The 14193-nt window shown below is 49.7% G+C and overlaps 2 protein-coding genes across 5 annotated transcripts in view; one reads left to right on the forward strand and one right to left on the reverse strand.

The window, feature by feature from the left end:
• Nucleotides 1-5558, reverse strand: part of CUNH21orf58 (chromosome unknown C21orf58 homolog) — an 8344-nt gene extending 2786 nt beyond the window's left edge. Inside the window, exons 1-4 of the mRNA XM_028773975.1 lie at nt 5496-5558; nt 4432-4468; nt 3175-3248; nt 2175-2356 (exon numbers count right to left, since the gene is read on the reverse strand). Of these exons, the coding sequence (XP_028629808.1) occupies nt 2175-2356; nt 3175-3248; nt 4432-4468; nt 5496-5558 (356 nt within the window). The remainder of the gene's footprint in view (nt 1-2174; nt 2357-3174; nt 3249-4431; nt 4469-5495) is intronic.
• Nucleotides 5559-12729: 7171 nt separating this feature from the next.
• Nucleotides 12730-14193, forward strand: part of Pcnt (pericentrin) — a 96544-nt gene continuing 95080 nt past the window's right edge. For all 4 annotated transcript variants that reach the window (XM_028773901.1, XM_028773904.1, XM_028773903.1 and 1 more), the window contains exon 1: nt 12730-12891. In XM_028773901.1, the coding sequence (XP_028629734.1) occupies nt 12832-12891 (60 nt within the window). In that variant the 5' untranslated portion in view covers nt 12730-12831. The remainder of the gene's footprint in view (nt 12892-14193) is intronic.

Below are 14193 nucleotides of genomic sequence, written 5' to 3' on the forward strand. Positions count from 1 at the left end.
GAGATAAAACTGAGTTCTACTTAGGCAAGAGATGTGCTTATGTGTACAAAGCAAAAAAACAATACAGTGACTCCTGGAGGCAAACCAAACAAAACCAGAGTGATCTGGGAGAAGGTAACTTGGGCCCATGGAAACAGTGGCATGATTCGTGCCAAATTCTGAAGCAACCTTCCTGCAAAGGCCACTGGACACAGAATCCGTGTGATGCTGTACCCATCCTGGATTTAAACTAATTCAGAGTAAATAAATAAAAATAGATTTGTGCTCTTGTAAAAAAAAAAGAACAGACACTAACAGATGTGAACATGTGTCCCGATAAGGAACTATTTCATGACAATCAAGATGTGGATCTTCTTGTATTATAAGGTATGATTCTTCTACTTCTTCAGCAAACATTTAAGAACATGAAACCAAGCCAGGCGGTGGTGGCTCACACCTTTAATCTCAGCACTTGGGGGGCAGAGGCAGGTGGATTTCTGAGTTTGAGGCCAGCCTGGTCTACAGAGTGAGTTCCAGGACAGCCAGGGCTACACAGAGAAACCCTATTTTGAAAAAACAAAAACAAAAAAACAAAAACAAAACAAAAACCAAAAGAACATGAAACCAGCCAGCCAGGTGTTGTGGTGCATGGTTCTAATCTCAGTACTTGGGAAGCAAGGGGCAAAAGGCTCTCTGTGAGTTTCAGGTTAGCCTGGTCTATTTAGTGCATTCCAGGCCAGCCAGGGCTACATAGTGTGACCAACCAGATCTTAAAAACAAATACAGTGGGGGCTGGAGAGATGGCTTAGTGGTTAAGAGCACTGGCTGTTCTTCCAGACAACCCGGGTTCAATTCTCAGAACCCACATGGCAGCGAACAATGGTCTGTAAGTCTAGTTCCAGGGAATCTGAAATGCTCACACAGACATACATGCAGGCAAAGCACCAAGGTACAAATAATAATAATAACAACAGCAATAATAACAATAATAGTAAATACAATGGTCCTGATAACAGGAAGGAACAGCGGCTGGAGTACCTGGAACCTGGGTACAGACAGCTCACCAGCAGAAGGGATTCTGTGGGATCCATTCCCTCTGCTAAGTACTGACTCTCTCGTTTCCCTGCCCAATGAATAGATATCTTCCAGATCCCCCTGTGCCTTTCCTCCTCAATTTCCTGTGTTCCCTCATATTGAGTCCCAAACAAAGACCTCACCTGGGCCTCCTACCTCCTCTGCTTTAGAACATTTTTGATGGCTTAGCAAATAAAGGTGTTTGCCAGGAGGCCTTGCAACCTGATCCCCAGAACATATATAACAGTGGGAAGATGGCAGCTACTCCACAGTATGGCTCTCTGACTTCTACATATGCGCTGTGGTGTGCATGAGGCCCATACATGCATCTCACACACTGTGGTAGTTTGACTAAGTTTGACTCATGGGAACCGGCATTATCAGAAGGTGTGGCTTTGTTGGAGGAAGTGTGTTACTGTGTCGGCCGGCTCTGAGGTCCTATGCTCAGGCTCTGCCCTGTGCAGAAGAGACCCTTCTAGCTACCTGAAAGCCAGTCTCCTTTCTGCCTTTGGATCAAGATGTAGAACTTCTGGCTCCTCCAGCTCCACATCTGTCTGGATCCTGCTATGCTTTCTGCCTTGATGATAATGGACTGAAACTCAGAACCTATAAACCAGCCCCAGTTCAATGTTGTCCTTATAAGAGTTGCCTTGGTCATGGTTTCTGTTCACAGCAATGGAAACCCTAAGATGTGCACACAGTACTAATACACACAATTTAAAACACGTATATTGTTTGGTTTCTGTTGCTCGTGGTTCAGGATGCTGTGTGTAGGCCACACCAGATAAAGTTCTCAGAATGGTATACTCTGCTGTTGCAACTCTGTCCCTAAGTGAGGCTCTTAATCATCTCTGTTCACTGTGAAGTATTAAAGGACAGTGCTTCTCTGAATTCAGGGACCACTGATGCTAAACTCTCCTAGTTTTTTGAAGCTGCTATTGTCTGTTGTCAGATGAACCTCTCCAGAGCATGAGAATCCTGCTGAGGACTCTGAGAAAAGAGAGAGTCTTTACCTCCCTGGAAGGTAAGAAGGGAGAGGAATGCCTCTGCTCTCCCTGATTGGATGGCCTACTGGCAACACTGTGCCCTTCCATTGTGACTTCTACCCCACCACAAGTTACCCAAGAGTCCTCCCTACCGGGTGCTGGATGATCCTTGGTGGCTCTGGGGGTCGGAGCAAAGGTGCGGAGGCAGCAGGGAAGACATCTATGGGAGGCACCTCTGGGTTTGGGGTTGGCACCGAGGCTCTTCCGTGTGTCCTCCAGGCATGGGCTGGGGAGTGTTCATCCATCAGCTGCTGCTCCTAAAAGGACAAGAGCCATCAGCAGATGTCGCTGATCAACCTGTGAACCTCAATTGGGTGACCAGATCCTCCCCAGCACGGTTTTACCACGCCTCACCCCTGCCAGGGAATATGGCACCCAAATGTCCAGTGTGGAGTCCCTAGAACTAGGGATCTCTGTCTCTCTTCCCAACGTGACCATATTCAGTTAAACCATCCTTTTCTTCTTTCTACTGTTGACTTGACTTTTAATTGGCTTGTTGTGGACAGGTGGCCAGACTGGGCACAGGTTGTGACCCCGAGTTCAATAGTATTCCTTGGTAAATACTTGGAAATTCTCTTGAATACACACCAATTACTTGTTGAATTTCTGGTTGCTCTTAGTGTTTCCCAGTCAACTATCTAATGGTTCTTCATCCATTTCAGCATCTTCCTCAGTGTAGAAAGAGCAAACCTCTTGTCTCTTGTCCCATGGCAGTGTTGAGATAACACCCATATAGATGCTTCTAGGCAGGGCCACTTATTGCTGGAGGTCAGTTTAGCTTAGGTAGCTCTTCCTGGGGGAATGGGCCTTGACTCATTGCCTTCTCTGTTGCCAGCTACCTAAGCAGTCTCTAAGCACACAGACTGCCTGTACCTGATGTTCTTTGTCTGATTTCCTCAAGAAAGTGATGGGGTGGGACTATTCATCTCTCAAATACTCAACAGTTCTGTTACCCATCCTCAATTTGCGAACATAATTGACCCCGAGAATACAGACTGCCCATGTTGGTGTACGCTGGCCAGCGTATTAGCCTGTGGGGAGTTAGGCTCGTGTTTGACAGAGGGTGCAAGCCTACCCAGAGCCTTTGTAGAAGGTCCTTCCTTCTCCTCAAAGCTCTCTGCAGGGCCGTGTCTGATGTTTCCTGCTGTCCTGCATAAAGAAGGCACACATCAATGAGGTACATAAGCCTGGCTGGTGGGCCCGGCAGAGTGCCCCAACTTCCCTACACCCTGGGATTCAGAGTTCCCTGGAGCCTTTGAGCTCCTGGGGTCTCTCATAAACATCTGTCCTAAAGAAGGAGGGGCCAGGGTTGGGGCATGGAGAGCAGGGGCTATGATAGAGAGGGAAAGACTTGGTTAGAGTCAGCCTAGTGGATTTTCTTGGTCCTGTAAGGCACTGGAAGTCAGTAGAACAGATCTCCCTTGATGCTGTAACACTCCTATACAGAAGGAGGCCTCCATAGCCCTGGCTCCAATGCCTGGGAAGGACAGGAATACTCACCAACAGGAAGAAGAGTGTCTCATTCCAGAGAAAGCTCTGGAAGGGATCTGCTTGCCCTGACATCCTATTGGAGCTGGGATTTTGATGATGCCTGGCAGGTTTCTCTGGAAGTTTTACTTGGGATACCCTCTGGTACATTTGTGGTCATTGGACGGTGTGTAAGTCCCCTGGGTCACGTGGCCTGGTGTGTCATTTTCAATCTAGATTTGAAGCGCCCAGGTTTGGCCAGCTGCCCTCAAGGTTCCCAGAGTTACCCATAGCCCTGGATGCTCTATGTTCTAAAGAACACAACACGTTCCTCTGGCCTCAGATCCTCACTCAGATGTCCGTGAACCTAGATTCTGGTCCCAGGTACTGAGAAGGATAAGCTTGAGCCCCTGCCCCACCCCTGCAAGCAGAGTCACGTGACTGACAGGCAGAATTTCTGCACTGAACAACCTGAACAATCTGAGGTACGTCACCTGACCTCTCTGTGCCATATCTTCTCATCTATAAGATACATTCCCTCTAGGGGTCTGTTGGCTAAGAGTGCAGCACGAGCGCGCGTGTGTGTGTATGCGCACGCGCACGGGCTTGTGCAGGCGTGCATGCTTGTATGCATGTGCCCATGTGGTGTTCTACAGATGAAAGCAAAGCCAGGGCCTGCTCTGCCGGGCCCCTCTTCTTGTCTGTTCCCCGTCCTTCTGGGATGTGCCCACGCAGGCAGCTCTCAGCTCTTTTTGTTATTTTGTCTTTTTTTTTCAGAGCTGAGGACCGAACCCAGGGCCTTGCGCTTGCTAGGCAAGCGCTCTACCACTGAGCTAAATCCCCAACCCCAGCTCTCAGCTCTTACCTGCTCTGTCCATGCTCCCTCGTTCCTGCTCCAGCATCTAAGAGGAAGAAGCTGGGACGGTGACTGGGCTCCAGGTTGGTGAGTGGGGTCTGCGCTGCCCACCTGCCTGTGTCGCTGATATGCCAAACGCTCTGGGAGTACTCGGCACCCGAAAGGAAGTACGGGAGGCAAGAAGCACTTGGAAAAGTGAATAGATGGGGGCAAGGGTCCCCATTCTGTTAAGGATTAGTCTGGTAATGGTCTCAGACATAACGCACACTCTCCCTCCTAAGCCCCAAGGGGAGGATGATACCCCAAGGAGACCCCTGAGGTGATGCTCTGCCGAGACACAGGTAGGATATTCTGATGCACAGCATGGAGTATCCTGATGAACCTCAAAGTGTTTCCCCTACTGGGGCCCAAAGGGTACACAGTGAGGCGAACCAAAATAGATGATCTGAGGTTCCACAAGTGGGCTCTTTTATGGGTTCCCAGGATTACCCTGAAGGTCCTGAGAGAGATGCTCCGGGAAGATTGCTGAGTAGCAACCTTTGCAGAGACTATCCTCAGGGTCTATCCAGGGCCACTGGGCCCTGAACTAGAGACTCCAGGGTCGGTAATAGACAGTAGTCAGAAGAAGAGCAATGCAGGCAGAGCATACAGAGACGTTGCCCCTGGGAATTATGCTTAGTTGTGTGCACAGGCAGGTATGCCGGTCATGGATCACTTCAAATTTTGTAGATGGTGGAAAAGGTGGAGAAGACGGGGCATGAGCAGCTTTTTCCCTGGGGAAGTTGGGCTCAGTCTCCACAGAAGGAGTATCCCTTTAAACACCAGAGCCTGAAGATGCAGGAACTCTGAGGGTCCGTGCCCTAGAAGTACACTTGCTGGCGGGCACAGCCTGCCTCCTGACTTTGGAAACTGCTAGAACCTAATGGGTTCTGCCCAGCACAATAAAGCAAACAAGAATCCATAGCTGTGCTTTGGGAAGCCAGATACAGGGAAAAGGCTTGCTCTGGAAGCAAGGACCTCTCTTGGCAGTCCGCAGAGGTGGGAGACAACAGTGGAGAGGCTCTGTCCTTTACCTGTTCTAAGAGTCGTAACCTCAGCCGGGTCATCTGATCCACCATCGAGGAGTCCGACGTCATGACAATGTATCAGTGATAAGCGGCCTGCAGAGAAATAGGAGGCTGAAGTCCTCACTCTGCCTTGGTCCTTGGTTGTGTGCAGCAAAGAGCCCTGTCAGGGGTCATGCTGCCTCAAGACAAGTAAATGGGAGAGTGACTGGTCCCCCTCCCTGGACCACAGCGCAGGAGCCTGCCCTGGAGTCTGTCAGTTGCTAGCCTGTGAGGAAGGGAGGTCCTGGGTTGCCAGGACACCTCTGAGAGTCCTCCCTTGGCTCTGTGTCCCCATATGGGTTACCTGTAAACACTGACTCATGAGTGTTGCCAGGCACAGATCAGTGGGGAGGTAAAAGGCCAGACAGACATACTTTAGATTCTTCCAGATGCTGTTTATCCAGAGAAATAGCATAGAAGAGTCGTGGAAGACCCCCCCCCATTGCCCCTACACCCACACCACACCACTCTGGTCGCTTGCTGCTGCCTCTGGGACACCCTTGCCCTTCCTTGAAACTCTCTCAAAGTAAAAAGGTAGAGTGGGTAGATACCCAGGAGGCTCATCAGACTGGAGCTTCCTGAGGGTTTCAAGAGATTTTTTTGTGGCAGAAACTTTGGCCAGAGAGGGGTCAAGGGCAGCCCCTGAGGGGACCCAGGGCCAGAGGGTGCACTGGCATAGAGAACACAGACAGGAATAAAGAAAAGGGGGGGTCATATATGGGAGTTGAGGTTCTAAACCTGATGATGTAAGTCAGTTACCCTGTGAACCTAAGAAACAACCAGGGTGGGGTCAACACCCCCGGAACCTAGGTAACCCTGGAAACTGCGTCAGATTGAACACAAGTTAGAGGGACCTATGTAGACAAGGAAAGGAAAAGCAGACTCCCAGAGATGGTGGCTACTTGTTCCCAGAAGGCATTGCTAGGAGAGATAGCAAAACGTGAGAGTGGGTATCTATCTAAGCAGGGCCAATAAGGGAAAGGGGACACTGTACCCAGTTGGGATATTTGATGACATTTTTCTCTTGGTTTGACTGGGCTCGGGGCTTTCTTGGAATTAGTGTTTTTCTTATCACGTGGTATTGAAGGTACGATCTGTCAACATGCCTTATCCCTGTGATGCTGGCCCTGGTCCCCTGGCCTAGAAGCGGCTAACAAGCTTCTCTGTGGTGAAATGCCTGTCCTCGTTCTGTGCTGGCCTCTTTGGTAGGCAGTTGCTAGGCGCAGTAAATGTTTACAGGGTACAGAGCCATGTCCACTGTGAGAGTGTCTGTGTTCTTTACTTCGACAGCTCTTAGTACTAAAAATAAACTGAAATAAGATCCAAGAACTACACTTTGCAGAGTTTCTCTCCACGCCAAGGATTTTTCTGAGGAGGTTGGCACAGGTGAGCTGGGCGCGTGCCAGTTGTAAAAAATCGAAATACATAAAACCTGAGGCTCAGGTATGTATGACTCCAGGCTCTGGAAGTCTGATCTTGCTATCTTTCTGGACCCCTTCATCTAAGGAACCTAACTCCCTCCCTCGTTTGCACACAACACCCACCCAATTCTGAATCCGGGAGTCAAGAAGTCTCCGCTCACCAAAGAGGACCATGACCTGGCGCAGGGATGATGCTGCTTTGCAGCATCCAAAACCTCCTTAAGTTTTTTGGTTATTTGTTTGTTTGTGTTGTGGTCACTTAGTTGCATGGCTTATCCAGAGGCTGCCTGACAAGTCCTTTGATAAAGTTGGTGAGTGAAGGGAAGAAATTGGTACTACTTTTGCTCTGAGAGAGAGAACTAAGCCCAGCATGCACTTCCACCACCCCCTGCCCTCGTTCCCAGCAACAAGCCATGTTCAACTGGAGGTGTGTATGTGTGTGTGTGTGGGGGGGTAGGTAAACGGAACAAAGAACACCCAGAGTTCACTGATCTACAGTCAAGAAGGCATGCAGTACATTCAGATAGTGGGGTTTATCTGAAGAGAGATAAGAAGACAATGCCCAGGCCTGTCCTCCATCTTTCTTCCCAAGTCATCTCCTAGCTACACACGTATAGGGAGGGGGCTGTGCGATCCTACTGGCTTCACCAGACAGAGCTGCAGCATGGTTGAGTTTTGGGCGTGTTTACCCTTCTCCACATGGGGAAACCATCAGAGATACTGAGATAGCCGTCAGGTTGTCCTGACCCCACACCTCCTCGCTTAGGAAGTACATTTGCCAATAAGCAAACAGCTTCCCATTTCTCTTGATAAAGTGTTTTCCAACACCAAAAGGACCCTCCTTCCCTGCTGAGAAAGGGTCCTGATACATAAGAACAGTCTGGAGGTGGGGCCTCCTATGATGTGCACAGTGGCAAAGGTTACTTAAGACCTCTGCAGCAGGTGTGATGTATCTACAGACCTTTGACTTAAAACAACAACAACAACAAAAACAGCAGGGCAGTGGTGGCGCACGCCTTTCATCCCAGCACTTGGGAGGCAGAGGCAGGAGGATTTCTGAGTTTGAGGCTAGCCTGGTCTACTGAGTGAGTTCCAGGACAGGCAAGGGTACACAGAGAAACCCTGTCTCGAAAAACCAAAACCAAACAAACAAAACAAACAAAACAAAACATCTTCCCGTTGTCTATGGCCCAAGAGTCTTCCCAGGCAGAAGCCTGCTCTTGGCTAGTCGGTTAGAGAACTCAATATTCTCTCAAGTGACTTTGAAACTTTCTCTAGCGGATAATTTCAGTACAACTGCTCAGTATTTCCTGTTTCCCGTTTGTTCCCACCCATGCTATTCACAGCCTCTGTGTGAGGCGCGCGCGCGCGCGCGCGTGTGTGTGTGTGTGTGTGTGTGTGTGTGTGTGTTTTAAGGGAGTATGTTTGCAGTGGCAGGAAGCATGTAGAGTGGGACAGCCTGTAAGTTAGAGTAGTGGGGGGTAGGAGGGTCTGGGTTGTTTTGTGGGTGAGGAGCCTGGGAGCTCGTGATAAGTGGTACAGGTAAGTATTGATAGGGAACTAATACTGCATTACTGGGGGTATGGCAGATAAGGGAAGCAGTGGCTCTTCCAGACGAAGAGAAAACTGCTTCACAAGTTTATGGAAACTGGAGAGTTAAGGCTAATGTTTTAAACCACTAGTAATCCTGTTTCCTGGTCAGAGTCCAGGCTGAGCTGTAACCTGTCATTTACGCCATTGACAGTGGTACTGCCATTTTGGGGGGAAGGGAGGGGTCTGCTTTGGACTAGCATCGATGTCATGAGATTGCAGACTCAAGGAGATGACAAGAGGAAGCTCTTTGGTGCTAGGCTTCAAACTTTTGTTCGCCCTTTCTGCAATCGCCTCCAGCTCCTTAACCTCCACGTGGGTGAGAATAAAGAGACTGGAGGAAGATTTGGTCATTGAAACACAGACACTGCCAAAGGAGCTCTGCCTTCCAGCCTCCTGATCTCTGTAACCAGCGGAAGACACCTCCCTGGCTGATTACACGCTGAAACAGGGGTCCGAGAAGAGAGCGACGAGGGCGTAAGGTCCTTGGTGAAGCTCCAGCTGGTTACAGCAGCGGTCTCCTCGTTATTGGTCACCTGAATGACCAGCTGCCCTCACGGAGCATCAGAGACCTACAGGAACACCCGCCATTCTCATTATAGCTCGGACGTGAGTAACACACACGTCTGACGGCCCCAGCCTTCCTGCTCGCTGGTCACTTTAATGCAATATTTTGAATTGTTTGTGTGTAGCCTCAGAATGGAATCAACACGGAAGCCTTAAGTTTTCATAGCCCGTGGAGTGCTACACATAGCTTTACCTAAATCTGTTTGTGGCGTGGGGGTAGGGGTGGGGGAAGACTTCTGGTAGAAAGCCTTGTTCTGATTATGGGATAGGATAGTTACTGTGTGTTTAAAAACTTTGCATATAGAATAAAAGAATGGCTGGGCAGTGGTGGCACATGCCTTTAATCCCAGCACTTGGGAGGCAGAGGATTTCTGAGTTCGAGGCCAGCCTGGTCTACAGAGTGAGTTCCAGGACAGCCAGGGCTACACAGAGAAACCCTGTCTCGAAAAACAAACAAACAAACAAACAAACAAAGAATAAAAGAATGTCAGACAAAACAAAAGATTGGCTGCTTTTTGCTGCTGGGGTTAGTTCTCCCCTCCCCCCCACTCCCAAAGCCCTTTGGAGGAAGCTAGCCACTTCCAGTCCCCCCAGTCCCCAGCCTTCCTTTTCTCTGTTAGTCTCAGTTTCCCAGCTTCTGAGGGCATCCCATTTCTCAAGCCTGGTGCTTTCCATGTCTCCATATGGGTCTTTGTCCCAGGACATCCAATTCTTTGTCCGGCCTATGGACTGAACTGGGTGGTACTCCTTGATGACCTCTCCTTACTCCAGACTCCTGTAACATGCCTCAAGAGCAGGAAGTGCCCTTAGACCCCAAGGCATTGCTCTAGTGACCTCAATCTTATTTTTAATTATTTTAAAAATATTTGTATTATTTTAATTATGTGTATGTATGTGTCTTTACCTGAATATATGCATGTGATTGCCTGTACTGACAAGGTCAGAGGCATCTAATCCCCCCTAGAGCTGGCATCGTAGACGGTTGCGAGCTGTCTGTCTGACATGGTGCTGGCTGTTGGCTTTCTGTCAACTTGGGACAAGCTATAGTCGGCTAAGAGAATTTAGATCCCAGAACCCACATCTGATTCTAAGAGAAGGAAACCCCATTGGAGAAAATGTCTTCACAAGATTGGGCTTTAAGCCGGGCAGTGGTGGCCCACACCTTTAATCTCAGCATTTGGGAGGCAGAGACAGGCAGATTTCTGAGTTCAAGGCCAGCCTGGTCTACAGAGTGAGTTCCCAGTACAGCCCGAGCTATGCAGAGAAACCTTGTCTCGAAAAACAACAACAACAACAACAACAAAACAAGAGAGAGAGAGAGAGAGAGAGAGAGAGAGAGAGAGAGAGAGAGAGAGAGATAGATATTGGGCTTTAAGCAGACAAGTCTTTTTATTTTTTATTTAGACAGGGTCTCTCTTTAGAGCCCTTCCTGGCCCTGAACTCAGAGACCCACCTACCTTTGCCTCCCCAGTGCTGGGATTAAAGACACATACACAGCAGGGATTTCCTTAGTGAGTGATGGGGTAATTTACATCCCAGAACCCGCATCTGGTGAGCACAACTGCCTGTAACTCCAGTTTTAGAGCATCTAGCACCCTCTTCTTGTCTCTAAGGCTATCTGCCAGTTCCACACAGAGACACAAACATACTCATAGTTCAAAGTTAATAATAAATATTATTAGGTATTTATTTATTTAGACTTCAACAATTATTTTATGGGTATGAAAGTTTTGCCTACGCGTATGTATGTGGACTACAATGAGTGCTTAGTGACCTCAGAAGTCAGAAGTGTGCATAAGATCCCCTGAACTGGAGTTACAGCTGTGAGCCACCATTGGGTGCTGGGAATCAACCCGGGGTCCTCTGTAAGAGCAGCACGTGCTCTTAACTGTGGATCTCTTCAGTCGTCTAATTTTTGATATGTAAAATATGACCCCCTAAACATTTCTTAAATATTGCATGGGTCGCCGGGCGGTGGTGGCACACGCTTTTAATCCCAAGCACTTGGGAGGCAGAGGCAGGTGGATTTCTGAGTTCGAGGCTAGCCTGGTCTACAGAGTGAGTTCAAGGACAGCCAGGGCTACACAGAGAAACCCTGTCTCGAAAAACAAAACAAAAAACCAAAAATATTTCATGGCCAAAAATTGAGATCAGCATATACTAGAGGATAGGTCAGCCCAGAGGGAACCCCACCCCCACCCCAGTGTTTTCGTCAGTCCAAGAAACACTTCCTAAGAGTCCTGGAGACTTTTTTTTTGGTTTCTTTTTTTCGAGACAGGGTTTCTCTGTGTAGCCCTGGCTGTCCTGGAACTCACTCTGTAGACCAGGCTAGCCTCGAACTCTCGAGCTCAGAAATCCGCCTGCCTCTGCCTCCCAAGTGCTGGGATTAAAGGCGTGCGCCACCACCGCCAGGCCATCCTGGAGACTCTTGAGTACTGAAAGTGAAACAATTTATTTTTTTCTGATCTGGTAAAGGCTGGTGTCAGCCTGGAGAGAAGGCAAAAATGGCTGCCATCCAGATTTGGTATAAAACAGTAGTTTTTATACAGCCCTTACCGCATTTCCCTGTTCCCAAATTCCTCCCGCACTACTGAGTTCTTCAGGAAGATACGATCTTGCAGGGGGTACCCTCTCTCCAGATTCCCTGCTCTATCGGGTGCAGGATGCAAAGCTATGACATACATCCTGGAGCTCAAGATCCCCTCCTTCTATGTCAGTCGCGTAACAGCCTGCAACTTTTCAACCCGACGATAAATTAATAAGTGCCTAGGCGAGCAAGAACCATCTGGCTTGGGGAAGACAGGGGCCCAATCCTTCCTAATCATCTGTAATTCACTGATGAGCTAGCTCTAAACGCGCCTCTTACTGAAAACGGACCATTGTTCATTGGCTTTCAGCAGAAAGACTGTTTCCTAGTAGGGGTGGTGGAGTGAGAGTCAAGAGACTGAATACACAGTGACTCTACACTGAAGGGTGTGCATGAATGCAGAACGCCCCTCGGTGGCAACTCCGGGCCCACTGGGGACAGCGGTCTAAGTTTTAAGTGTCATTCAATGACTAACTCTGGTTATACTCTGTTCTGAAGACAGGGGTCAGTGTATAGAAGGGACAGATGTGGTCAAAGCAGGGAGGCGGGAGGACCCCAAGTGAGTCAAAAAAAAAAATCACAACACCCTCCCTAGAAGAACTAAAGAGGACGCTAGCATCCTACCAATGATGAGGGACTATGGGGCCTAAGGCGACAGAGGATCCCCCAGTGTTCGCGGAAACACATCGCGACAGAAAAACGACTTTTGCAAGTTCCGCGGGAGAGAGTGGACGGAGCACACCGGAGGCCGTCGCTCGCGTGTAAGTCCTCCTCCTGTCGGGAGAGGGCGAGAGGGAGCACCGCCGCGGGGGAAACGGTTTGCACAAACCTTCCCGCCGCACAGGCGACAAACGACCGCGAGCCCCGGGAACGCCGCGTCTCGCCCATTGGTGTTGCTGAAGAGGGTGGGGAGCGTCAGCGTACCAATTAGGGACAAGAGAGATGGCTCTCCGCCCTTGGAGCGTCACTGGAGCGCGCGTGCGCAAGGCCACACGGGGCTCCGGATTGGCGGGGCGGCTGCTGACAGTTGTGTGTATGGGCGTGGGGAGGCGAGTGGGTGAAGGGAGGGAGTGTAAATAGAGCGAAGGCGGGTTTCGCGGCCGTCCTGCCGCCTCCGAGCGATTCTCTAGGAGCCCTGATGGAGATGGAAGACGAGCAGGAGCAGCGACGCAGGAAGGTGGAGGCTGGGAGAGCCAAGGTTAGACGATAGCATCCCTCTCTCCGCTTTGCTGTGGGGAGATATCCTAAGGAGGTTCCGGTGCTCATACTGTCCCTTGACATAAGCGGTAGCGGTGGAGCCGCGGGAGCTGCCGGGCGCTTGCCCTTCCCGCCGCTTCTGCGGGATTCACTTCCTAGGCGCCGCCATCTTGAATCCAGCGCCCCTCGGTCTCGCCCCGCCCTATTGCAGCCGCAGCCAATCAGCGTCTGAGACGCACGCCTCCTCGTAGGCGGGGCCGAGCTCCGTGGGCGGGTCCTGGTCACCTAGCATTCTTAGTTGTTGTGCTTCCGGTGCTCAGGCACTTACCCGGGACCAAACTGTCTAAGACTTTTAAAAGACGGTCTTCAGACTTTCGTTTTCCAGGGAACTATAACCTCCTGCTCCTGATTGGTGTCCAGTCGTTGTGTTTCGTTGTTCGCTCTCTGGCGGGGCCCTGCAACTGCGATACTTCCGAGGGTCTTTTTCTCACCTCCCTTTGCCTCAGATTTCAAATTTGTTTGGTACTCTACCCTGGGAACACTTGTGTCTGTTAAGATAGTTGTTTGAAAGGTGATGGGGACTCAGAGGAAGAGAAGGGATAAACATTTTGGAAGTGGATCCCTGGCCATCGATCATGACTGTGGAACCAGAGGATGGCTCCCCATCCAGTACTGTCAGGATTAGCTAGGTATAGCCTCCATGAAAGGGCTGTGTTGATTTGGTGGTTCGCTTAGTAGCAGCAATTATTCGTTTGAGTCTACAATTCCCCCCCCTCCCCCCATCACCCTGCTCTCCGCCCCGTTTAAACATACAAAATACGCAGTGGAAATACTTCATGGAACTGCTGTCTGCACTTGGGTGGTTTGGGAGATGGAGAATAACGGGAAGAACCAAGAAGCTACTCATTGAATGTCCATAGCCGGAGACCACGTACAGGCTGCAGAAGGGGAGCTCTGTGGCAGAGAGTTGCATCAGTGGAGGAAGGAATAGATAAGAACAGAGTTGGGACTGTAGGCAGTGCCCTTCAAGTTTCTCTTCACACAGATAAGTAAGTGGCCTTGTTAATTTCCTCTGGCAACAAAACTGTGCAGGGATATGTTTGCTTGTATGGCCTTGGTTGTGATTGGAAGGAATAGGTGTTTCCCCTTGAAACCTTGGTCCTCCAGCGCTTGCCCTTTTTGAATAGGGTATGAGAGAGAGATGGGGCGTGAATGCAGTCGAAAAGTCTTGTGTCTGAAGGACTGAGAGAAGCTAGGCTGTGCCTCTGACTGGATGGTCCCTAGTGCTTTGCTGCGCTGTGTC

This window comes from Grammomys surdaster, unplaced genomic scaffold, assembly GCF_004785775.1.
Source record: "Grammomys surdaster isolate TR1022 unplaced genomic scaffold, NIH_TR_1.0 237, whole genome shotgun sequence".
NCBI lineage: Eukaryota > Metazoa > Chordata > Mammalia > Rodentia > Muridae > Grammomys > Grammomys surdaster.